We start from the raw sequence: 25,221 nt of genomic DNA, 5'->3' as shown, positions 1-25,221 counted from the left end.
TCCTCCGGAGGCAGAAGCTAAACACCCATGGTCTGGGTCTCCCAAAGGAACGATCAAGAAATACATATTTTTATTATCCCCTTTTAATCCCCTTCGGAAAGTTGGGGGTCTAAGCATCCGATGGCTTAGAAATTAACAGCGGCATTTAATAGATTAACAGCATCAAGCAGATGAGAGGTCGGCCGCACACGATTGTTAGAGGCTGATGATAGCTGAATAACAGACATAATCTGCCGCAAATGGGGTAGGTTCATGATACATCGCTGCCGACAGTCGCCGAACATGTACAGTGCTTATTGGTAAGCAGGGATAAAGCAAATTCACAGCAGTTAGTGGCACATGGATCAGCCCCATTATAAGGAATAATCCACATGCGGACCCAGGGGTGCAAACTGCAAATTCACTGCAGAAACTGAAAAATTCCGCCGCAGATTCTGGAACACCACATGTATTTACTCTGTGTGGACATATCCCAAGAACAAGTTTTTGATTAACGAATAAATAATATCACGGTGTAATTTGTCACGTGTGGCTCATCAGAGGTCGCACTCAAAATAATGTTAATGCCCTTTTAAAAATTCTAGATAAGTAAAACCATAGCCAATCAAAAAGGGTGTACTTAGTTTTTGTCATGCTTAACACAAATTAAAGGCGTACTCCCACAAACAAAGCTCATTTTAAATCGCTACATCTTGGAATAATAACAATTTACACAATTGGATGTGTTTAAAAAATTGTTGCTGCGCTGAGATAATCTGTCTGTCCCTACTGTGTAATGGCCATGTCTGACCGTACAGGGACATGGTCTGATCATACCACAGCTGCTGAACCGGGGAGGACGCAAAAGAGTATACAGATATTACAGCACAAAGTCACAGATGATTTATTCTTTGAAGTAAAAGATAACAAAAAACAAAAAAAAACACAAACAATGTTTCACTTCACAGAAAGCACAGCATGGGATCGTACCTAGTGATGAGCGAATGTATTCCTTACTGTTTGCAGAATAGTACAGTATTCAGGGTATACGTTATATAGAGAGTAATTGTGCATTCGCCTCGCTATATTCGGATGTCCCACCCAGCTGTTTTGGCACCTGATTTGCAGCCACTAAACATGTTAGGCTTCTTAACAAAACACAGTAATGCCGCAGCCATCTTGGTTGTGGCATTACTGCGATTGGCCGGCCGCGCAGCGTCATAGGGTCTATAAAACACTTTCAGCCATTTTGAGCACATTGCGTCCGAAACCTGCGTTGTATCAGCGTAGGGATAGAGCGTGCAGTTGCAAGGGAGAGTGTAGGCCTCTTAACACAAAAAGCCCTTTTCAGGTCAGTGTAGCGGTCAGAGGGACAAATTTCCGAGCAGGGACAGTGTTTAAAGCAGTGCTGGTCACTACCTCCATAGTACCATCCAGAATCCAGAATTCAATGGCTCTTTTAAGAGCTGATGGCACTAAACAGTCACAGCAGGGAGGGAGAGATTGTGGATTAGGTAGGATTTCGGAACCTGTTTCCACAATATTTAGGAGTTCATAGCCTGCCTTGTGGCATCCAGATGACCCACATTAATACGTTGCTAGTGGCTTTTGCAAATAATTACAAAAGCAGTACACTCGTAATCTAGCGGTGAGGAGGAGGAGGAAGACTACTTGTTTTTTTGTGCTACCGGGGAGACTCCCAATGCTACACAGGGGACTCTCAACCCCAGCTTCATGTCTGTCCACCATGGATGGGCTGGGGAGGAGGAGGAGGAGGCGAGTCAGCGTGAGGAGAGGATGGGTATTGTTCCTCCTGGTGGGGACACAGAACCTTTGACTGTTTGCAGCTTGGCCCACATGGCATAGTTCATGTGTAAGTTTTGGCAAGACCCTCGTGTGATCCAACAACCTTTACTGGTTGGACGCCTTTCTGGACCCAATGTACAAGGTGAAATTTCCTTCTTTCCTGTTGAAGTCACCAAAGGGTTGCACAATGGAATCCTTCAAGAGGGTCGTTGTAGATCAGTTGATGAAAATATCACCCTCAGACATCGCTGGGGGCAGAGTAACCGGCTCTCTTCAACACCAAGGATTAATGGGGAGACACACCAACACCAGGTCCAACAGAGGGGAGAGGAAAAATGTGCACAAACTGGGCCATATTCAATTCAATAAACCTGGACATCAGCAAGGGCTATCTGTGCCTGTAACAATGACAATGAGGGAGAAGTTTAACTACATGGTCAAGGGGTACTTAAGTGACCATACCTGCGTCCGTTATGATGCTTCAGTTCCCTTTAATTATTTGGTATCCAAGCTGAACACTTGGCCCGACCTCTTATACGCCTTAAAGGTGCTGGCCTGCCTGTATCTGATTCTGTGAGGTAAAACATTTCTCTGCTTGTTTTTTAAAAAATGTTTTACCTCAAAGAAAGACTCATTTGTGATCCCCTGCTGTAATGTCTGTATAATGTATTACGTTCTCCCCGACCCAGGAGCTGTGCAATGATCAGACCATCTTCCCTGTACGGTCAGACACAGCCATTACACAGCAGGGACACTATCTCACAGAAATTTTTTTTTTTTTTTTTAAAAAACACCTCCAACTGTGGATATTATTATTATTCCTAAATCTATTGTAAAATCAACTTTTAAACAATCTTCCAATTCTTCCTAATAAATCTAAAATGCGGAAAAGGAAATCTCACCTTCAACAATCTGCTTACATGTTCACAAGATAAATGTAAAGAGGAAAAAAAAAAAAAAAAGTTACACAAGTCATAAATATCATGTAGGTAAATAGTTAGTGTTTTTTTTTTTTTTTAATTAATCTTATTTTTAATATAATTATTAATAGCTATCTCCAGATCCATGGACGGCCTCAGAGGAAGCCCTCCGCTGGCCTCAGAGGAAGCCCTCCGCTGGCCTCAGAGGAAGCCCTCCGCTGGCCTCAGAGGAAGCCCTCCGCTGGCCTCCTGCAGTTGGGCCTCACCAGGTACGACCTGAGGTTTAAATTGCTTATAAATATCTGATCAGAGCAATTTTTTTATATTTTGGAAGAAGTTTTCCTCATAGTAAAACGATACAGAGCGGAGGGGGAGGGGGGGGCCCCGAGTGCTGAGGAGCAGAGGAAAGAGAAGTCACCAACACTCTGCTGACTCCATAACAGCAGAGTCCAGACCTCCTCTGGTGACATCAGCACAAACACCGAGCCTGCCGCCGGGAGCATCATGGCCGAGCAGCTGCAGCCGTATATCACCAAGCACAATGCCGAGCATCGGATGGAGTGGTGTAAAGCCGCCACCACTGGACTCTGGAGGAAACGTGTCCTGGGCATTGACGGATCACACTGCTCCATCTGATGTTGGCATCTAGCTTTGGTGAATGTCAGGAGAACATTTTTGTGCCCATAGTATAGTTTGGAGGAGGAGGGGGTAATGTTATGGAGTTCTTTTTCAGGGGTCGGCCTTGGCTTCTTATTCCACTTTAAGGAAATCTTAATCCTTTAGCACAATACATTTTGGACAACTGTATTTTCCAGTTTTGTTGGAACAGTTTGGAGAAGGCCCTTTACTGTTCGCCCAGTGCAGAAAGTTTACAAAGGCAAGGTTAGGGGAGTTTGGTAGAAGAACATGAGCCTGGACCTCAACTCCATCCAACACCTTTAGGATGAACTAAAATAGAGATTGTGAACCCATCCCTCTCCCCAACATCAGTTTCTGACCTCACACGTTCTGGGAGCTATTAGAGTTATAAACAGGACCAACTCTATATTAAATGTCTATGGATCTACAGGGTGGTGCACCATCACATTATGGGTGTCAGGTCAAGCATTCCTACATATACAGTGTCCTGGAAAGTGGATTGGTCGTCGTGGGCCAGTTGAATGGCCACCAAGGTCTCCCGATCTGACCCCCTTAGACTTATCTTTGGGGTCATCGGAAGGCAATTGTCTATGCTGTGAAGATACAAGATGTGCAACATCCGAATCAACGGATACTGGAAGCCTGTGCTAGCATTTCTTCTGCGGTGTTGCTATCAGTGTGTCAAGAGAGGGAGAAGAGGGTTGCATTGACAATCCAACACAATGGACAGCCCTTTGAACACATTTTATTAGTGGTCCTAAAATTGTAAATAACTAATGAACGAAAAAAAGAGAATTTTGTTACTTACCGTAAATTCTTTTTCTTAGGCTACTTTCACACCTCCGGTTCCTGCAATGCGGCACAATACGGCACTCTGCAGAAAAACCGCAACCGTTTTTTTTTGCCGCCGGTTGCGTTTTTTTTTTGCATAGACTTACATTAGTGCCGTATTGTGCCGCAGGGGCTTGCGTTCGGTCCGGTTTTTGCCGCATGCGGCAGATTTAGCCGATGCCGCGGCCGGATAGAACGTTCCCTGCAACGTTTTTTGCTCCGGCAAAAATTACCGCATCGCGCCGCATCCGGCCACTGCGGCGCATTTTCAATGCATGCCTATGGACGCCGGATGCGGCGCGATGCGAAAAAAACGCATCCGGCCGCCGCATGCGTTTTTTTCCACTGCGCATGCTCAGTAGCGTGCCGCAACCGGAAAAAAACGGACCGGCCGCATGTAAAAACTTATGCAAAGGATGCGGAAGTTTCACAGCCGGATTGAGCCGCACGGCTCAAACCGGATGTGTGAAAGTAGCCTTATAGTTCCGTATTGGGAGACCCAGACCATGGGTGTATAGCTTCTGCCTCCGGAGGACACACAAAGTACTACACTAAAAAGTGTAGCTCCTCCCTCTGAGCTTATACACCCCCTGGTAGCCAGTCCTAGCCAGTTTAGTGCAAAAGCTGAAGGAGAATAGCCACCCACAAGTAGAACCGAGTAAGAACCGGAACAACCGGAGACTCTGTCCACGACAACAGCCGGTGATAACACACGGAACAAGAAAATTGCCAACAGGCAACAGGGAGGGAGCTGGGTCTTCCAATACGGATCTATAAGAAAAAGAATTTACGGTAAGTAACAAAATTCTCTTTTTCTTTATCGTTCCTTTGGGAGACCCAGACCATGGGACGTTCCAAAGCGGTCCCTGGGTGGGAATAAACAGAAAAAACTAAGTAGGCGGAGCCTAACTTCACAAGTGGGCGCCAGCCGTCTGAAGGATGCGTCTGCCCAAGCTCGCATCTGCCGAAGCATGAGCATGCACTTGGTAGTGCTTCGAAAAGGTATGCAGGCTAGTCCAAGTGGCAGCCTGACAGACTTGTTGAGCCGTAGCCTGGTGCCTAAAAGCCCAAGAGGCACCGACAGCTCTGGTCGAGTGTGCTTTGATCCCCGGCGGGGGAGGCACCTGAGTACTCTGGTAGGCGTCCGAAATGGTCGATCTAATCCAACGGGCCAATGTCGGCTTAGAAGCAGAGAGACCCTTGCGCCGCCCTGTGGTTAGCACAAAAAGAGGTGCACCGCCTAAGCGAAGCGGTGCGAGACACATAAATCCGGAGAGCACGCACCAGATCTAGAGTATGCAGCGCTTTCTCAAAGCGATGAACAGGGGCCGGACAGAAGGAAGGCAAGGAAATATCCTGGTTAAGGTGGAAGGGAGAGACCACCTTAGGAAGAAAGTCCAGGGTCGGAAGGAGAACTACCTTGTCTTGGTGAAAAAACAAAAAAAGGTGACTCCGAGGAGAGCGCAGCCAAATCAGAGACTCTCCTGAGAGAAGTTATGGCAACTAGAAAGGCCACCTTTTGAGAAAGACGATACAAAGAAACCTCCCTAAGGGGCTCAAAAGGGGGTTTCTGCAATACCGTGAGGACCAAGTTAAGGTCCCAGGGATCCAAGGGCCGCCGATAAGGAGGAATGATGTGAGACACACCTTGCATGAAGGTGCGGACCTGAGCCAGCCGGGCGAGACGCCGCTGGAACAGCACTGACAGAGCTGAGACTTGTCCCTTGAGAGAGTTGAGGGACAGTCCTAGCTGCAGACCGGACTATAAAAAAGACAGAAGGGTCGGCAACGAGAATGGCCAAGGAGAATGGCCGGAAGAGCGACACCAGGACAGGAAAATTTTTCAAGTCCTGTGATAGATCTTGACGGAGGAAGACTTACGGGCCAGAGTCATAGTGGAGATGACTTCAGGAGGAATACCAGAAGCCGTCAAAATCCAGGACTCAAGAGCCACGCCGTCAATTTGAGTGCCGCAGAATTCGGGCGGAAAAACGGACCTTGCGAGAGCAGGTCTGGACGGTCCGGAAGATGCCATGGCATCTCCACAGACAGTTGGAGCAGGTCCGGATACCAAGCTCGCCTGGGCCAGTCCGGTGCAATGAGGATGACTCGACGGCCCTCCATTCTGATCTTGCGCAGGACTCTGGGCAAGAGAGCTAGAGGGGGAAACACGTAGGACAGACGAAACTGGGACCAGTCTTGAACCAGAGTGTCCGCGGCGAAGGCCTGAGGATCGTGGGAGCGAGCCACGTAAACCGGAACCTTGTTGTTGTGACGGGATGCCATTAGGTCCACGTCCGGAGTGCCCCACTTGCGGCAGATTGACTGAAACACTGCCGGGTGCAGGGACCACTCGCCACCGTCCACGGATTGACGGCTGAGATAATCTGCCTCCCAGTTTTCTACGCCAGGGATGTGGACTGCGGATATGGTGGACTTGGAGTCCTCCGCCCATTGAAGAATGCGTTGGACCTCCAACATTGCCAGGCGGCTGCGTTTCCCGCCTTGGTGATTGATGTAGGCAACCGCTGTCGCGTTGTCTGACTGAACCTCCAATGTGCCTGCCCGCCAACAGGTGGTGAAAGGCTAGGAGAGCTAGAAGCACAGCTCTGGTTTCCAGCACATTGATTGAAAGGGCTGACTCGGACGGAGTCCAAGTGCCCTGTGCTCAGTGGTGGAGATGTACCGCTCCCCAGCCAGATAGGCTGGCATCCGTGGCGAGAATCACCCACGACGGAGTCAGGAAGGAGCGCCCTTGGGACAGGGAGAGGGGGTCGAAGCCACCACTGAAGAGAGCTCCTGGTCCGTGGCGACAGAGCCACTAACCTCTGTAAGGAGGAAGGCAGCTTGTCCCAACAGCGGAGAATGTCCAGCTGCAGAGGACGCAGATGGAACTGGGCAAAGGGAACCGCCTCCATGGAGGCCACCATTTGACCCAGCACCTGCATCAGGCGCCTGAGGAAAAAGCGGCGGGGCCTCAGGAGAGAGCGCACCGCTAGCCGGAGAGACTGCTGTTTGATTAAGGGCAACTTCACAAGTGCCGGCAAAGTCTCGAACTGCATCCCTAGGTACGTGAGACTCTGGGTCGGAGTCAGAGTGGATTTGGGAAGATTGACAATCCACCCGAATTGGGCTAGAGTGGCGAGAGTGAGCAAAACACTCCGCTGACAGTCTGCGCTGGATGGACCCTTGACCAGAAGGTCATCCAGATAAGGAAGCACTGCTAACCCCTGGAGGTGCAGGACCGCAATCACTGCCATGACCTTGGTGAATACCCGAGGGGCCGTGGCTAACCCGAAGGGGAGAGCCACGAATTGCAAATGATCCTCTCCTATCGCAAAACGTAACCAACGCTGATGTGACACTGCAATTGGCACATGTAGATAGGCATCTCTGATGTCGATGGACGCCAGGAACTCCCCTTGGGTCATAGAGGCAATGACTGATCGCAGAGACTCCATGCGAAAATGCCGCACCCGGACATGCTTGTTGAGAACCTTGAGATCCAGGATGGGCCGGAAGGTACCGTCCTTTTTTGGAACTAGGAAGAGATTTGAGTAAAAACCTCTGAACCGTTCCTGTTCGGGAACTGGGACAATCACTCCGTTTGCCTGCAAGGACGCCACGGCCTGTGAGAAGGCGGCGGCCTTGGAGCAGGGGGGAGTTGAGAGAAAAAAATCTGTTTGGAGGGCTGGAAGAGAATTCTATCCTGTAGCCGTGAGATATGATGTCTCTCACCCACTGATCGGAGACTTGCTTTAACCAAGCGTCGCCAAAGTGGGAGAGCCTGCCACCGACTAAGGACGTGGCTGGAGCGGGCCGAGAGTCATGAGGAAGCTACCTTAGTGGCAGAGCCTCCTGCAGTCTCCTGCGGACGCGCTTTTGGGCGCCAGTTGGATTTCTGATGCTTGGCTGAGTTAGCGGACGAGGCGGAAGGCTTAGAGGATGACCAGTTGGAGGAACGAAAGGAACGAAACCTCGATTGATTCCTACCCTGGGCGGGTTTCCTGGTCTTGGTTTGTGGCATGGAAGTACTCTTCCCGCCAGTAGCTTCTTTAATGATTTCATCCAGCTGTTCACCAAACAGCCGTGAACCAGCAAAAAGGAGCCCAGCAAGAAACTTCTTGGAAGAAGCATCTGCCTTCCACTCTCGAAACCACAAAATCCTGCGGATAACATGAGAATTAGCTGAAGCCACCGCAGTGCGGTGAGCAGCCTCTAGCATGGCAGACATGGCATAGGATGAAAAAGCTGAAGCCTGAGCAGTTAAGGTAACCATCTCAGGCATAGATTCCTTGGTGAGGGAATGCATCTCCTCCAGAGAAGCAGAGATGGCTTTGAGAGCCCACATTGCTGCAAAAGTCGGGGAAAACGCGGCCCCCGCAGCTTCATACACAGATTTGGCCAGAAGGTCAATCTGATGGTCAGTGGAATCCTTAAGTGAGGTGCAGTCAGCCACCGACACAACGGTCCGGGCTGAGAGCCTAGACACCGGAGGGTCTACCTTTGGGGAGTGAGACCACTCCTTGACCACCTCAGGTGGAAATGGAAACCGGTCATCAGAACCACGCTTTGGAAAGCGTTTGTCAGGGCAGGCCCTGGGTTTGGTCACAGCGGTCTGAAAACTGGAGTGGTTAAAGAACACACTCTTCACTCTCTTAGGCGAGGTAAACTGATGTTTTTCTGCCAAAGAGAGTTGCTCCTCTGACACTGGCGGATTGAGATGCAGCACAGAATTAATAGAAGCAATCAAATCACTAAGATCTGAGTCACCCTCAGAGAAATCGATGGGATACATAGCCTCCGAGCCCCCAGTGAGGGCATCCTCCTCATCTTGAGAGTCAGCTCTTGAGACAGAGCCGTGGGATGGGGAGGGGGAGGAAACCCTGCGCCTTCTCTTAGAAGGACGGGGTCTGGGATCAGATGATGAATCCTCCGTGAGCTTCGATGGACGGAGGTCAGAGGATTGGAGTCCTCTGTCAAGAGTATTAGAGGCACCCTGTGAGGGGGGCTGATGCATATTCATCAAAGTCCTGAACAAAAGCCCCATGGACTCAGCAAATGACTGGGATATGGACCTAGAAAAGGACTCTACCCAGGCCGGGGGTTCAGTCACAGGTGCAGTAGCAGCCTGAGAGACCACTGGGGGTGAGACTCCAGGCTGTGGCACCGCCAAGTTAGAGCAACCATCACAGTGTGGATAAATGCTCGGCTCAGGCAGCAGGAGCTTACATGCAGTGCATGCAGAATAAAGCTTTGGAGCCTTGCTCCTTGTGTGAGACATGCTGCTGGAGTGGGGGCTTTGCAGAGAATGAACCCCAGGGAGAATATACAGAGGTCCACAACCGAAGACCGGCTGTGGCTTACCAGACCGCTGAGCGCGGTGTTGTGTGCCCTCCAGATCCCGAAGCCCGGTCCCCCAGTCGCAGCACCTCAGCAGAGATGCAGAATGCAGGATGTCCCAGAGCAGAGTGAACTCTGCCTGAGAAATGGCCGCCGGAGCGAAGAGAGGGGGCGGGACTAGGGGCGTTCCTATAAAAGAGCGGGAACTGGAGGGCTATAGAGACCTGCAGGGAAGGAGGGACGCCCCAGCAGTGGGGAGTGTCCCTCCCCTGTGTAGAACGGCCGCCGGGAGGAGCCAAACCTGTCCCTCTGCATGAGTGACATGCGAGGGCAGGAAAACGAAACTAGGCCTCCGGCGAAGCCGGGGCCTAAATTTAAGCGGCGAGGCCGACAAGCAGGCACAATCGGCGCGGTTCTCGGCAAACAACTAGAGAACCCGTCGGAAAAGTTAAAACAATCACATACAGCATACTCTCCCCTTACAATAAAGAACCGGGACCCCCAACATAAACGTCTCAGGTACTTAGCTGCTGAGACGCAAGGCCATGTCCCTGGGGATGAGTGCTCCGGTCCAACAGGATCCTCAAGGGGCTGTGGATGGAGACCGGACTCCTGCCAGGCATGGAGACCGTGCTGGCTCCCACTTCAAGCCAGAGCCCAGAAGGGATGGTGAAGGAGCGCGGCATGTAAGGCTGCAGCCTTGTAAATCAACCTTAACAACACCGCCGACACAGTGGGGTGAGAAGGGACATGCCGGGAGTCCAGACATGAACCCGCTTTTCTTCAAACTCTTTCCAAAAGTCAAACAAATCAGATGAGAATGCATGTGTGGATGTATGCCTCTTGACACAAAGCAATAAACTGGCTAGGACTGGCTACCAGGGGGTGTATAAGCTCAGAGGGAGGAGCTACACTTTTAAGTGTAGTACTTTGTGTGTCCTCCGGAGGCAGAAGCTAAACACCCATGGTCTGGGTCTCCCAAAGGAACGATAAAGAAAAAAAACTACGTTAAAACCAAGCACACCATTGTTTTTCTTGTGAAATTCTCAATATGTTTGATGTGTTACATAACCCTCTTCCCATTGGAAAAAAAAGTTGGCTCCAAAATGGCCAACTTCAAAATGGCCGCCATGGTCACCACCCATCTTTCAAAGTTTCCCCCCCTCTCATATACCAATGAGCCACAAACAGTAAGTTTTGCCCACCCTATAGATCGAAGGGAAAAGAAAAAAAAAAGCTCCTGACGGTGCAATGTGAAGGGGGCACAATACTTCTGTCCATGCAGTGAATATACCTAAGAGGATATGAGCCCGTGTCGCAAAATCTGCCATCAAGACAGGACTTAAAAATAGGTGTGTGAAAAAGCCCATAGTATATTTGTGAGTAAGGGAGCACTTACAACCACCGAGTCATTGAGCGCTTGGTCAATATTGTGCGTTAGGTCGACAACCACTGGTTCAAGCGATGATTCACATGTCAGATCAACGACTTCTTCTCCTGTCCAAAAAAATAAAATGACCTTGTATAAAGCCAAATAACTGACATTATCATAGTCTTTAAAGGGGTTGGCCACTACTTTGACACCTTCTCATCCCCCTTGATCAACCCCATTAAAGTATAGAAGCCCATACTCCCCTCCGGTGCGGCCGTGGTTCCAGCGATGTCTGAAGTCGCGTTCTCAGGGCCCATGTGACATTGTTATGATGACACCCGAGACCCTTGACCAATCAGTGCCAGGGTCCTTCACCCGACCTTTGGACATTTGAGCAGGATGTGAGCGATGCGCTTACTTCCTGCTGAAACATTTGTCACTTATCGTGGAGCTCGTGTGTCATAATGTGAGGTGGACCCTGGTAATGTGGCTTCAGACATTGCTGGAACCACAGTCGTGAGAGTATAGGCTTATTTATTGTTATGGGGGTGAACAAGGGGGTGAGACGGGGCTGTCCAAGTAGAGGACAACCCCCTTAAAATATTCTTCGTTGAAATAATAGTTTCCCTGTACTAGAGATTTTAGATAGTCCTTTCTGGCAATGTAGACCATTTTCTACTTTGTCATTCCAGTTATGAATGAAAACAAAAAATACGTTTACAGACCAAGCATAAAAAAATTAAGTCTCTTTGAAAATGGCCTTCTGGCATATCTATTGTATACCTGGCAGAAGACTAATTTCTAGGGATGGGAGCACTGCAGGGGATGGTCAGCAACTGCATCTCCATTACCAAGTCTTCAGTTGAAGCTTGAGGGCTTTTCTCCGAATTATCAGATTTTCTACTAACCTATCTAGAGCCTAAAGGCAAAAGTTAAAAACTTTCCTGCCTGATGAGCACATTTGCTAATGATTTCTTAAAAGGCAACATGAGCATTACACCCAGATCAATTATCAAATGTGTGAAAAATGTGAGATCAGTAAAGCTGGATGTACCGTTTTCCTCTACTTCGATGGGTTCGGCCACTTCTGCCATGGAGCTGGTCGTACTCGCGCCTCTCCTCCTTCTCGGTGTCAATCGTGACTTCCCCACCTCTGATGCTTTACGTTTTCTCTGACCCTAAAAAAAAAAAAAAAAAAAAGAAAAGGAATGGGTGGGAAAGCAAAATGAAAGCGATGTAGCGTAGAACTATAGAAACCGTCACGTTCCCATTTTGCCCATTTATCAATAACACGGGAAAAAAAAACACAATCTGTTCGTACAGTGTGGGATAACCTCCACGAGAAGCCTTTCCCAAAATTATAAATTGAGGGGAGGTCCAGGGTGGAGAACAGAAAAGTAAAGATGGCCTCCAGCTATTGAAGAAACATCTTTCATTTGCAAGGATGGGGGAAGCACAAGGGTAGGCAACCTCAAATCCATCTGGAGGCCAACCGGGAAAGTAGACACTAACTCAAAAATTACATAAGGGCTTAGTAGTTAAAATAGTTGAGGGTTCCTGTTACTGTACTTCTATATTTAGTTTTTGTAGTTAATGTATCTAAGGATATAGCTCAGACATTCACTGTAATACTTACAGAACTCATGGTGGTCTTGGAAAGCAAGTTAGACACAAGAAAGTGATAAAGACACCATAAAGAGTGCAGAAAGAATAGGACTCAGCGCCTCAGAGTGCAGTGCTTCTCAGGGAGGGACAACTACAGAGAAGAGTCCAAGTTCTTACGAGAGTGATCTTCAACACCTGAAAGAGAACACGGGGATATTTTAGACAACAACGTATCCCCAAGCACACGCAAGTTATCACCTATCCATAAGGAGATCATTTTCGAATCACTGGATCCCCACCGAGCGCGAAAACAAAGCTCTGAATGCACTGTGGGAAAGGAGCAGAGGTCAAGTCACTAATGTCTATGGGACTGCTGGAGAAAGAGTACCGTGGCTTTCTTTTGTCAATCACAGACAAATAATGGCCCACATTTTAGAGTTTTGTTCTTAGGATTGGCAGGATTTTCAATAGGTTGATGACCATCAATTTACAAGTTATCCTTATTTCTCTATCGCTTCATTGGGGACACAGGAGGCCATGGATGTATGCTGCTGCTGTCAGGACGCTGACACTCGGCAGAAAAAAAGTTAGCTTCTCCTTAGCAGAGCACACCGACTGGAGCCAAGGTAATCTGCTTTCCGTTCGTGTCAGGAGGAGGTATCACCGGTATGATTCCAGACCCATTCCTTCCTTAAGTTTTTTTTATTTTAATGTTTTCCCTCCCCCCCCCTTCAGAAAAGATCGGTTTTTTTTTACTATCTAGTGAAACAGAGCGGATATGCCACTCTACAGAGAGCCTAGTTCTGAAAATCACACCCTGTAAACTCTCTGGTCTGCACAGCAGAACCCTAACCCGTAACGCATTGATGAGCATTTGGGCAACTCCTTGTTTTTATTTCTAGTCCACTTGTCCACCATAGGGAAACACGCTCCTGGAGTGAAAACAGATCACAGTTCAAGGTATTCCCCTCCAGGATTCCTAACGACTTCAAATCTGCAAAGAGGGTGGCGGGAGTGTCATCTTCAGGACTCATGTGCTCTCGACTCTTCAACCAGGGACAAAGACAATGGGGTCTCATAAGTCACTTAAGACATTTGTGGCCACTTCTGGTCTTCTCTGGCAAACTCTGCGGCACCTCGCGCCATCTGGCACACTAGTTTTAAAATTACAGAGTCTGAGTGCAGTCATGCTCTATTCTCTTTCTTACAATCAGACACATGCATGTCTCTCGTGCACATGGTCTGCCATCTTTGTTCAGGCCATCAGGTGCCTCCTTTTCCTTGGCCAATCACATCACAGGACATTTCTTGAGGGGTTTTTTTCAGCTCCGTCCTTCTCACTCGTTTAGCATCATCTTTTCTTCCCTCCTGCATCTCCGGACCTTGCACATCAGCACCAGCTTCTACTGATCTCTAGCTCCTCTGCAGAAGAGATCCCCTCAATGAACGTCTCATCGAGGATACTCTTCAAGACCAGGCTCTTCTGCATCAGACACTGTTCTTCCTTAGCAGCAGCTTCTCACAGCGCCTCTTTTCCTTTCTTTTCTTCTGCTCTTCTCGGTCATACCATCCCTAACCACAAGAAGGATCGCACCGGTCATTCTCCTCAGCTTCCCCAAGTCATGCACTTAGGTTGTTCCTCCTGCAATTGCAAATTTCCCTCAGGTCAACCTGTGTCCATCTACCCAGATTGCAGCCGCTCTCCGCCACACAGGAGCCCCCCCCACTGCCCAAACACAGTGTGCACCCACTCCCCCGAAAAGGGCTGCTGTTGACAGTACAAACCACTTGTTTTTTGTATTTAAGCTTTTGGCTTTTTAAAATGTTTTTAATAGTTGTTAGAATGGTTTGTCCTTCCTTTTGCATTAATAAAATGGATTCATATTGTTATTACATTTCTGTATCATTTTGGTGATCCCAATACACGCATATCTCACTTTTCTTCGTGCTCTTTCATGTGCTAAACTTTATTGGATGTGCTTTTGGTTTAGATCCCCCATATTTATTTTTGTCAATGCCCCCCCTTTACTTTGTTTTTCCAAAACTCAAATTGCGCTCCTTCCCTCCCGAGCCGTGTGGTGCAGCCAAACACTACTATACAGTCGTGTTTGGCTGTAATATATATATATATATATATATATATATATAAAATATGTGTGTATAATATATTCGTGTGTATAATAAATTTTATATAGATATATATATATATATACACACCACAAAATAGTTTTAAAATATATTTTATTATATTCGACTATAAGTCAATGGACGAGCGAGTAAGCCAAGGCCTCTAATTTTAGCACAAAAAAACCCCAAAAAACTGAACTTTTTGACTCGAGTATACATACATAAACACACATACAGTGTGTCCACCGCCATTAACTTGAGAACGGCGGCAGCTATAGGAATAGAAGTGGTGTCTAGATATAGTAAAGTAGCCATGCGCTACGCAATGAATACACCTATAGCGCCACCTGGTGGAAAACAACAGAGTTAACATTTTTATCTCGAAAACGGAATGAGAGAAAAAAAAAAGTGAATTACAAAATTGTAGGGCATCATCAATTAGATACGAATCGACACCTTGCATACAGAAATGCTATGATATGAAACCCATGACTCCCCCATTGAATGCTGGTCACACATATGGCGCTCATTTAACATTGATGCTCAAAGTGGCCCCCGTCAGCTGCAATGCACATCTGGCCTCTGGACAGCATACTGTATCTTGCTGCACGTTGTGCAATATGGTAGGTGACACGTTGGCACAAGTATCTGTGATACGTCGTCGTAGGTCCTGCAATGTTGGTGGAGGGGTCGCATACACCTGCTGTTTGATGTGACCTCACAGAAAGAAGTCCAATGGGGTCAGGTCAGGTGACGCAGCCACCATACCCAATGACTTGTAGGAAGGTCTCCATGAGGTATCGCTTCACGTCCGCAGCCTTGTGAGTTTTACATGTTCTAATCATAGCATTTCTGTATGCAAGGTGTCGATTCGTATTGAATTGATGATGCCCGGCAACTTTGTAATTCACTATTTTTCCTCTCTCTTGTTCCGTTTGAGAAAAATGCTAACTCCGTTGTTCTCCACCAGGTGGCGCTATAGGTGGTTTCATTGCGTAGCACATGGCTACTTTACTATACCTAGACACCACTTCTATGCCTATAGCTGCTGCCGTTCTCAAGTTAATGGCAGCGGACAGGATATGGGTGGACACACTGTATATACATATAAAGAGAGAGAAACATTTCTCCTTGAGGAGATCTAGCGTAAGGAGACTTATAGGCCATGCAATACTATATCGTGCAACTTATTGAATGTAGAAATCCTAAGTGTGAATATTGACCCTTCGGATAGGAAGTCAAGTCAGACACTCCATTTGCAGAGACATATTGGGGGGGGGTTGCCGTTTATCGGTGCACACCAGGTGGTCCAATTTGGCTGGTTGAGAGGCATCTGATGAGGGATCGAAGGGGGAACATTTATCCTTGTGGAGAGTGCCAAGCCGTGGAGACAAACAATGCTCCTCTGGTATTTAAGCCCCCTTTCCATAACATGACCTCATCAATCCATATTATGTTGCAACCAAAGTAGTGATCAGAGCCAAAACTTGGACTTGGATGTGGGCCAACATCCAAGACACAATGGAGGCGCATTCTGCATCCTCCTCAGTTGCGGGGAAGCATTTGGTCTCCTCCGTGGGCATTCTGCAGTCTAAAAAGGAGACCTGGAGGTGACGTTACTGGAAAGGAGACAAAAAGTGTCATCTTCAATAGTGATGTCCCCTCTTCGTCTTCTGTTCAGGTAGTGGAACGCATATCTCCCTGCAACTGAGAATACAGTTGGCTCATCCATCGTGTTGAGATGGGACAAACTGGATTACTCAGATAAGTGTCTTTTTTTCATACAAGGTCTGTTTGTTTTGGGGGGATTTTAGGTTACAACAAAGTTCTTAACCCCTTCACCCCCGAACCTTTTTTCACCACTTTTTGCAATTCTGACCAGTGTGACTTTATGACGTTATAACTCTGGAACGCTTCAACGGATCTTGGGGATTCTGGGACTGTTTTTTTCGTTACATATTGTACTTCATGTTAGTGGTTTAACATGATTAAACTTTTACTTTTTCCAACAAAAATGTTACTTTCGCCCCAAAATTTTGCATTTTCACAAGGGTAACAGGAGAAAATACAGCATACAGTTTGTTGTGCAATTTCTCCAGTTCGCCGATATCTGATATGTGGTGGAAAACTAATGTTTTGGCGCACAGCAGGGCTCAGAAGGGAAGGAGCGCCATTTGAATTTTTGAACACAAAATTAGATGGAATCATTAGCAGAAGACATATCACATTTGGAGAGCCCCTGATGTGTCTCATCAGAGGAACTCCCCCACAAGTGGCCCCATTTTAGTAACTTGACCCACCAAGGATTTAATTAGATGTGTAGTGAACATCTTGAACCCCCGGGTCTTTCAAAGAATTTAAGAACATTAAGCTGTGAGAATGAAAAAAAGACATTGTGTCCCTACAAACATTTTGCTTTTACCCCAAATTTTTAATTTTCACAAGGGTGAGAGGAGAAAATGCACTGTAAATTTGATGTGCAATTTCTCCTGAGTACGTGGATACCCCATATGTGGTGAAAAATTACTGTTTTGACACACGACAGGGCTCGGAAGGGGAAGAGCGCCTTATTGGAGTGCAGATTTAGTTGGAATAGTTTCAGTGTGCCATGTCACATTGGCAGAGCCCCTGACATGTCAAAAAAGCAGAACCCCCACAAGTGACCCAATTTTACAAATTACACCCCTCAATGAATTCAACATCTAAAGATGCAGTGAGCATATTAACATCGCAGCTGTTTCACTGAATATTATACCATTGAGTGGGTGAAGAAGGGGGGAATTTTGTTACTTACCGTAAATTCCTTTTCTTCTAGCTCTTATTGGGAGACCCAGACGATTGGGGTATAGCTACTGCCCTCCGGAGGCCACACAAAGCACTACACTAAAAAGTGCAAGGCCCCTCCCCTTCTGGCTATACCCCCCCGTGGTATCACGGGTTCTCCAGTTTTAGTGCCAAAGCAAGAAGGAGGAAGCCAATAACTGGTTTAAACAAATTAACTCCGAATAACGTCGGAGAACTGAAAAACCGTTCAACATGAACAACATGTGTACCCGCAAACAACAAAAAAATCCCGAAGGACAACAGGGCGGGTGCTGGGTCTCCCAATAAGAGCTAGAAGAAAAGGAATTTACGGTAAGTAACAAAATTCCCGTCTTCAGCGCTCTATTGGGAGACCCAGACGATTGGGACGTCCAAAAGCTGTCCCTGGGTGGGTAAAGAGATACCTCATGTTAGAGCTGCAAAACAGCCCTCCCCTACGGGGATGTCACTGCCGCCTGCAGGACTCTTCTACCTAAGCTGGCATCCGCCGAAGCATAGGTATGCACCTGATAATGTTTGGTGAAAGTGTGCAGACTCGACCAGGTAGCTGCCTGGCACACCTGTTGAGCCGAAGCCTGGTGTCGCAAAGCCCAGGACGCACCCACAGCTCTGGTTGAGTGGGCTTTCAGCCCTGAAGGAACCGGCAGCCCAGCAGAACGGTAGGCTTCCAGAATTGGTTCTTTGATCCATCGAGCCAGGGTGGCTTTAGAAGCCTGCGACCCCTTGCGCTGGCCAGCGACAAGGACAAAAAGTGCATCTGAACGGCGGATAGGCGCCGTGCGAGAAATATAGATTCTGAGTGCTCTCACCAGATCTAGCAAACGTAAGTCTTTCTCATACCGGTGAACCGGCTGAGGACAAAAGGAAGGCAAGGATATATCCTGATTAAGATGAAACGAGGATACGACCTTAGGGAGAAACTCCGGAATGGGGCGCAGCACTACCTTGTCCTGGTGGAACACCAGGAAGGGAGCCTTGGATGACAGAGCTGCCAGCTCAGATACTCGCCGAAGCGATGTGATCGCAACAAGAAACGCCACTTTCTGTGACAGGCGAGAAAAGGAAACGTCCTTTAGAGGCTCGAAGGGCGGCTTTTGCAGAGCAACTAGTACTCTGTTCAGATCCCATGGATCTAACGGCCGCTTGTACGGGGGCACAATATGACAGACCCCCTGTAGGAACGTGCGCACCTTAGGAAGACGTGCTAGACGCTTCTGAAAAAACACAGATAGTGCCGAGACTTGCCCTTTAAGGGAGCTGAGCGACAATCCCTTTTCCAACCCAGATTGCAGGAAGGAAAGAAAGGTGGGCAATGCAAATGGCCAAGGGGATACTCTCTGTGCAGAGCACCAGGATAAGAAAATCTTCCACGTTCTGTGGTAGATCTTAGCAGACGTTGACTTCCTAGCTTGTCTCATTGTGGCTACGACTCCTTGAGATAATCCTGCGGACGCTAGGATCCAGGACTCAATGGCCACACAGTCAGGTTCAGGGCCGCAGAATTCTGATGGAAAAACGGCCCTTGGGACAGTAAGTCTGGTCGGTCTGGCAGTGACCATGGTCGACCGACCGTGAGATGCCACAGATCCGGATACCACGATCTCCTCGGCCAGTCTGGGGCGACGAGTATGACGCGGCTGCAATCGGATCTGATCTTGCGTAACACTCTGGGCAAGAGTGCCAGAGGTGGGAAGACGTATGGGAGCCGGAACTGCGACCAATCTTGAACTAATGCGTCTGCCGCCAGAGCTCTTTGATCGCGCGACCTCGCCATGAATGCCGGGACCTTGTTGTTGTGCCGGGACGCCATTAGGTCGACGTCCGGCACTCCCCATCGGCGACAGATTTCCTGAAACACGTCCGGGTGAAGGGACCACTCCCCTGCGTCCATGCCCTGGCGACTGAGGAAGTCTGCTTCCCAATTTTCTACGCCTGGGATGTGAACCGCGGATATGGTGGATGCTGTGTCCTCCACCCACATTAGAATGCGCCGGACTTCTTGGAACGCTTGCCGACTGCGCGTCCCTCCTTGGTGGTTGATGTATGCCACCGCTGTGGAGTTGTCCGACTGGATTCGGATCTGCTTTCCTTCCAGCCACTGTTGGAAGGCCAGTAGGGCAAGATACACTGCCCTGATTTCCAGAACATTGATCTGAAGGGTGGACTCCTGCGGAGTCCACGTCCCCTGGGCCCTGTGGTGGAGAAACACTGCTCCCCACCCTGACAGACTCGCATCTGTCGTGACCACTGCCCAGGATGGGGGCAGGAAGGATCTTCCCTGAGACAATGAGGTGGGAAGGAGCCACCATTGTAGAGAGTCCTTGGCCGTCTGGGAAAGAGAGACTTTCCTGTCCAGGGACGTTGACTTCCCGTCCCATTGGCGGAGAATGTCCCATTGAAGTGGGCGCAGATGAAACTGCGCAAAGGGAACTGCTTCCATGGCTGCCACCATCTTCCCGAGGAAGTGCATGAGGCGCCGTAAGGGGTGCGACTGGCCTTGAAGGAGGGATTGCACCCCTGTCTGTAGGGACCGCTGCTTGTTCAGCGGAAGCTTCACTCTCGCTGCTCGAGTATGAAACTCCATGCCAAGATACGTTAGCGACTGTGACGGTGACAGATTCGACTTTGGAAAGTTGATGATCCATCCGAACGTCTGTAGAGTCTCCAGCGTAGCATGTAGACTGAGTTGGCACGCCTCTTGAGAGGGTGCCTTGACAAGTAGATCGTCTAGGTAAGGGATCACCGAGTGTCCCTGAGAGTGCAAGACTGCTACCACCGCCGCCATGACCTTGGTGAAGACCCGGGGGGCTGTCGCCAGACCGAATGGCAGAGCTACGAACTGAAGATGGTCGTTTCCTATCACAAAACGTAGAAAACGTTGATGTTCTGTAGCAATTGGCACGTGGAGATAAGCATCTTTGATGTCTATTGAGGCAAGGAAGTCTCCTTGAGACATTGAGGCAACGACAGAGCGGAGGGTTTCCATCCGGAACCGTCTGGCGTGCACATGTTTGTTGAGCAGCTTTAGATCCAGAACAGGACGGAACGAGCCGTCCTTTTTTGGAACCACAAAGAGATTGGAGTAAAACCCTCGCCCTTGTTCCTGAGGCGGTACAGGAACCACTACTCCTTCCGCTCTTAGGGAGTCCACCGCCTGCAGCAGGGCATCTGCTCGGTCTGGATGTGGGGAGGTTCTGAAGAACCGAGCTGGAGGACGAGAACTGAACTCGATTCTGTACCCGCGAGACAAAATGTTTGTCACCCACCCAGGGCCGGCTCCAGTTTTTTGTGGGCCCCGGGCGGAAGAGTCCCAGTGGGCCCCATCCACACGCAGACACACACATACGTACACATACATATACATATTTAACGACAAACTCACAAAAATACATATAGAACTGACACATCTATACAGTCATATACACTGACATACATAGATACACATCATACATGCATACAGACAAACACACACAGCTCTGCTGGATACATACATACAGACACAGCGCTGCTACATACATACACACATAGCTCTGCCACATACATACACACATAGCTCTGCCACATACATACACACATAGCTCTGCCACATACATACACACATAGCTCTGCTACATACATAGCTCTGCTACATACATAGCTCTGCTATATACATACACACATAGCTCTGCTACATACACACATAGCTCTGCCACATACATACACACATAGCTCTGCTACATACACACATAGCTCTGCTATATACATACACACCTAGCTCTGCTACATACACACATAGCTCTGCTATATACATACACACCTAGCTCTGCTATATACATACACACATAGCTCTGCCACATACATACACACATAGCTCTGCTACATACATACACACATAGCTCTGCTATATACATACACACATAGCTCTGCTATATACATGCACACATAGCTCTGCTATATACATACACACATAGCTCTGCTATATACATGCACACATAGCTCTGCTATATACATGCACACATAGCTCTGCTATATACATGCACACATAGCTCTGCTATATACATGCACACATAGCTCTGCTATATACATGCACACATAGCTCTGCTATATACATGCACACATAGCTCTGCTATATACATGCACACATAGCTCTGCTATATACATGCACACATAGCTCTGCTATATACATGCACACATAGCTCTGCTATATACATGCACACATAGCTCTGCTATATACATGCACACATAGCTCTGCTATATACATACACACAGCGCTGCTATATACATACACACATAGCTCTGCTATATACACACATAGCTCTGCTATATACATACACACATAGCTCTGCTATATACATGCACACATAGCTCTGCTATATACATGCACACATAGCTCTGCCACATACATACACACATAGCTCTGCTACATACACACATAGCTCTGCTATATACATACACACCTAGCTCTGCTATATACATACACACCTAGCTCTGCTACATACATACACACATAGCTCTGCCACATACATACACACATAGCTCTGCCACATACATACACACATAGCTCTGCTACATACACACATAGCTCTGCTATATACATACACACATAGCTCTGCTATATACATACACACATAGCTCTGCTATATACATGCACACATAGCTCTGCTATATACATACACACCTAGCTCTGCTATATACATGCACACATAGCTCTGCTATATACATGCACACATAGCTCTGCTATATACATACACACATAGCTCTGCTATATACATACACACATAGCTCTGCTATATACATACACACCTAGCTCTGCTATATACATACACACCTAGCTCTGCTATATACATACACACATAGCTCTGCTATATGCATACACACCTAGCTCTGCTATATACATACACACATAGCTCTGCTATATACATACACACCTAGCTCTGCTATATACATACACACATAGCTCTGCTATATGCATACACACCTAGCTCTGCTATATACATACACACCTAGCTCTGCTATATACATACACACATAGCTCTGCTATATACATACACACCTAGCTCTGCTATATACATACACACCTAGCTCTGCTATATACATACACACCTAGCTCTGCTATATACATACACACCTAGCTCTGCTATATACATACACACCTAGCTCTGCTATATACATACACACCTAGCTCTGCTATATACATACACACCTAGCTCTGCTATATACATACACACCTAGCTCTGCTATATACATACACACCTAGCTCTGCTATATACATACACACCTAGCTCTGCTATATACATACACACCTAGCTCTGCTATATACATACACACATAGCTCTGCTATATACATACACACCTAGCTCTGCTATATACATACACACCTAGCTCTGCTATATACATACACACATAGCTCTGCTATATACATACACACATAGCTCTGCTATATACATGCACACATAGCTCTGCTATATACATACACACCTAGCTCTGCTACATACATACACACCTAGCTCTGCTACATACATACACACATAGCTCTGCTACATACATACACACATAGCTCTGCTATATACATACACACCTAGCTCTGCTATATACATACACACCTAGCTCTGCTATATACATACACACCTAGCTCTGCTATATACATACACACATAGCTCTGCTATATACATACACACATAGCTCTGCTATATACATACACACATAGCTCTGCTATATACATACACACATAGCTCTGCTATATACATACACACCTAGCTCTGCTATATACATACACACCTAGCTCTGCTATATACATACACACATAGCTCTGCTATATACATACACACATAGCTCTGCTATATACATACACACCTAGCTCTGCTATATACATACACACATAGCTCTGCTATATACATACACACCTAGCTCTGCTACATACAGACAGAGACAGACACGCGCGGCTCCGGGGGGGGCATAAATCGGGGTTGGGGAGGGCACATACCGCTCAGGTCACGGTGGAGAGGGGGCCCACACAGCGCCGGAGGGACACGCTGTGCTGGGGGTCGCTGGCTGGCACTGCAACTCTCATCTGTGGGACTGAGCAGGATGCCGGTCTGTAGCTCCGCCCACAGATGAAGTTCAAACCAGGAAGTCTGCGCGCCTTAAAGAGACGGCGCCGCAGATTCCTGCCGAGGACTGCGGTCCCCGGAACTCGGCCCGGGGACTGCAGAACTAAGGAGAGTGGGCCCCGGCCAAGGTGCACCAGAGCTGACGAGGCCGAGTGGGCCCCCCCGGCTCTCCAGGGCCCCGGCATTTGCCCGGGTATGCCGGGTGCTGACGCCGGCCCTGCACCCACCGGTCTGACCTGTGACATCCAAATGTCGGAAAAGCGGGAGAGCCTGCCCCCGACCGGAGATGCGGAGGGGGGGGGCTGGAAGTCATGAGGTAGCCGCTTTGGAAGCGGTTCCTCCATTTGCTTTCTTGGGGCGTGCGTGAGCCCGCCAGGAATCTGAGACTCTTTGCGTCCTCTGCGTCCCTTTGGACGAGGAGAATTGTGTCTTGCCCGAACCTCGAAAGGACTGAAACCTCTGCTGCCATTTTTTCTGCTGAGGTTTGCTTGATCTGGGCTGGGGTAAGGAAGAGTCTTTACCCTTGGACTGTTTAATGATGTCAGCCAATGGCTCGCCAAACAGTCTATCTCTAGATAAAGGCAAGCTGGTTAAACATTTTTTGGAACCAGCATCTGCTTTCCAGTCCTTTAACCACAAGGCTCTGCGCAAAACTACCGAATTGGCGGACGCCATTGAGGTGCGGCTGGTAGATTCTAGGACCGCATTGATAGCGTAAGACGCAAACGCAGACATCTGCGAGGTAAGGGACGCCACTTGCGGCACCGCTGGATGTATGATAGCATCCACTTTTGCTAAACCAGCTGAAATAGCTTGGAGCGCCCATACGGCTGCGAATGCTGGAGCAAACGACGCGCCGATAGCTTCATAGACAGATTTTAACCAAAGGTCCATCTGTCTGTCATTGGCATCCTTAAGTGAAGCGCCATCCTCCACTGCAACTATGGATCTAGCTGCAAGTTTGGAAATCGGGGGGTCTACTTTTGGACACTGGGTCCAGCGCTTGACCACATCAGGGGGGAAAGGAAAACGTGTATCCTTAGAACGTTTAGAGAAACGCCTTTCTGGATGAGCGTCGTGTTTCTGGATTGACTCTCTGAAGTCAGAGTGATCCAAGAAAGCACTCAATTTACGCTTGGGATAGAGGAAACGAAACTTCTCCTGCTCTGCAGCTGCCTCCTCTGCAGAAGGAGCTGGGGGAGAAATATCCAACAGTCTATTGATGGCTGAGATAAGCTCGTTTACCATGGCGTCCCCATCCGGGGTATCCAGATTGAGAGGGGTTCCAGGATAAGACTCCTGATCACTCTCTTCAGACGCATCACAGGGCGACTGATTGCGCTGAGACCCTGAGCAGTGTGATGACGTTGAGGGTCTTTCCCAGCGAGCTCGCTTAGGGTGGCTGGGGCTATCATCTGAGTCATAATACTCAGCCTGGGAAGCTGGGGACCCCCTTGCAGTCTGGATTAATTCCAACTGAGGGGGATTAGAGGACAGAGACCTCGCCGTGTCCATAGACTGAGCCCCAGTCATGGATTGCAAAGTTTCAAGGATTTTTGCCATAGTCACAGACATTCCATCAGCAAAAACTGCAAAGTCTGTCCCTGACGCCGGGGCAGGACTTACAAGCGTCTCAGCCTGGGTCACTACCCCTCCGGACTCCGGCTGGCGAAGCAGCACCGGATCT

General features: G+C 48.2%; 1 protein-coding gene across 1 annotated transcript in view; it reads right to left on the bottom strand.

Moving 5' to 3' along the window:
* The window catches only part of RNF4 (ring finger protein 4), a 63,830-nt gene that overhangs the window by 25,874 nt on the left and 12,735 nt on the right, over nt 1–25,221 (bottom strand). The window contains exons 4-7 of the mRNA XM_075346816.1: nt 12,527–12,690; nt 11,945–12,068; nt 10,918–11,015; nt 2,688–2,697 (exon numbers count right to left, since the gene is read on the bottom strand). Of these exons, the coding sequence (XP_075202931.1) occupies nt 2,688–2,697; nt 10,918–11,015; nt 11,945–12,068; nt 12,527–12,535 (241 nt within the window). The 5' untranslated portion in view covers nt 12,536–12,690. The remainder of the gene's footprint in view (nt 1–2,687; nt 2,698–10,917; nt 11,016–11,944; nt 12,069–12,526; nt 12,691–25,221) is intronic.

Source organism: Anomaloglossus baeobatrachus, chromosome 1 (assembly GCF_048569485.1).
Source record: "Anomaloglossus baeobatrachus isolate aAnoBae1 chromosome 1, aAnoBae1.hap1, whole genome shotgun sequence".
Lineage (NCBI taxonomy): Eukaryota > Metazoa > Chordata > Amphibia > Anura > Aromobatidae > Anomaloglossus > Anomaloglossus baeobatrachus.
This window is presented reverse-complemented; position numbering and strand designations above follow the sequence as displayed.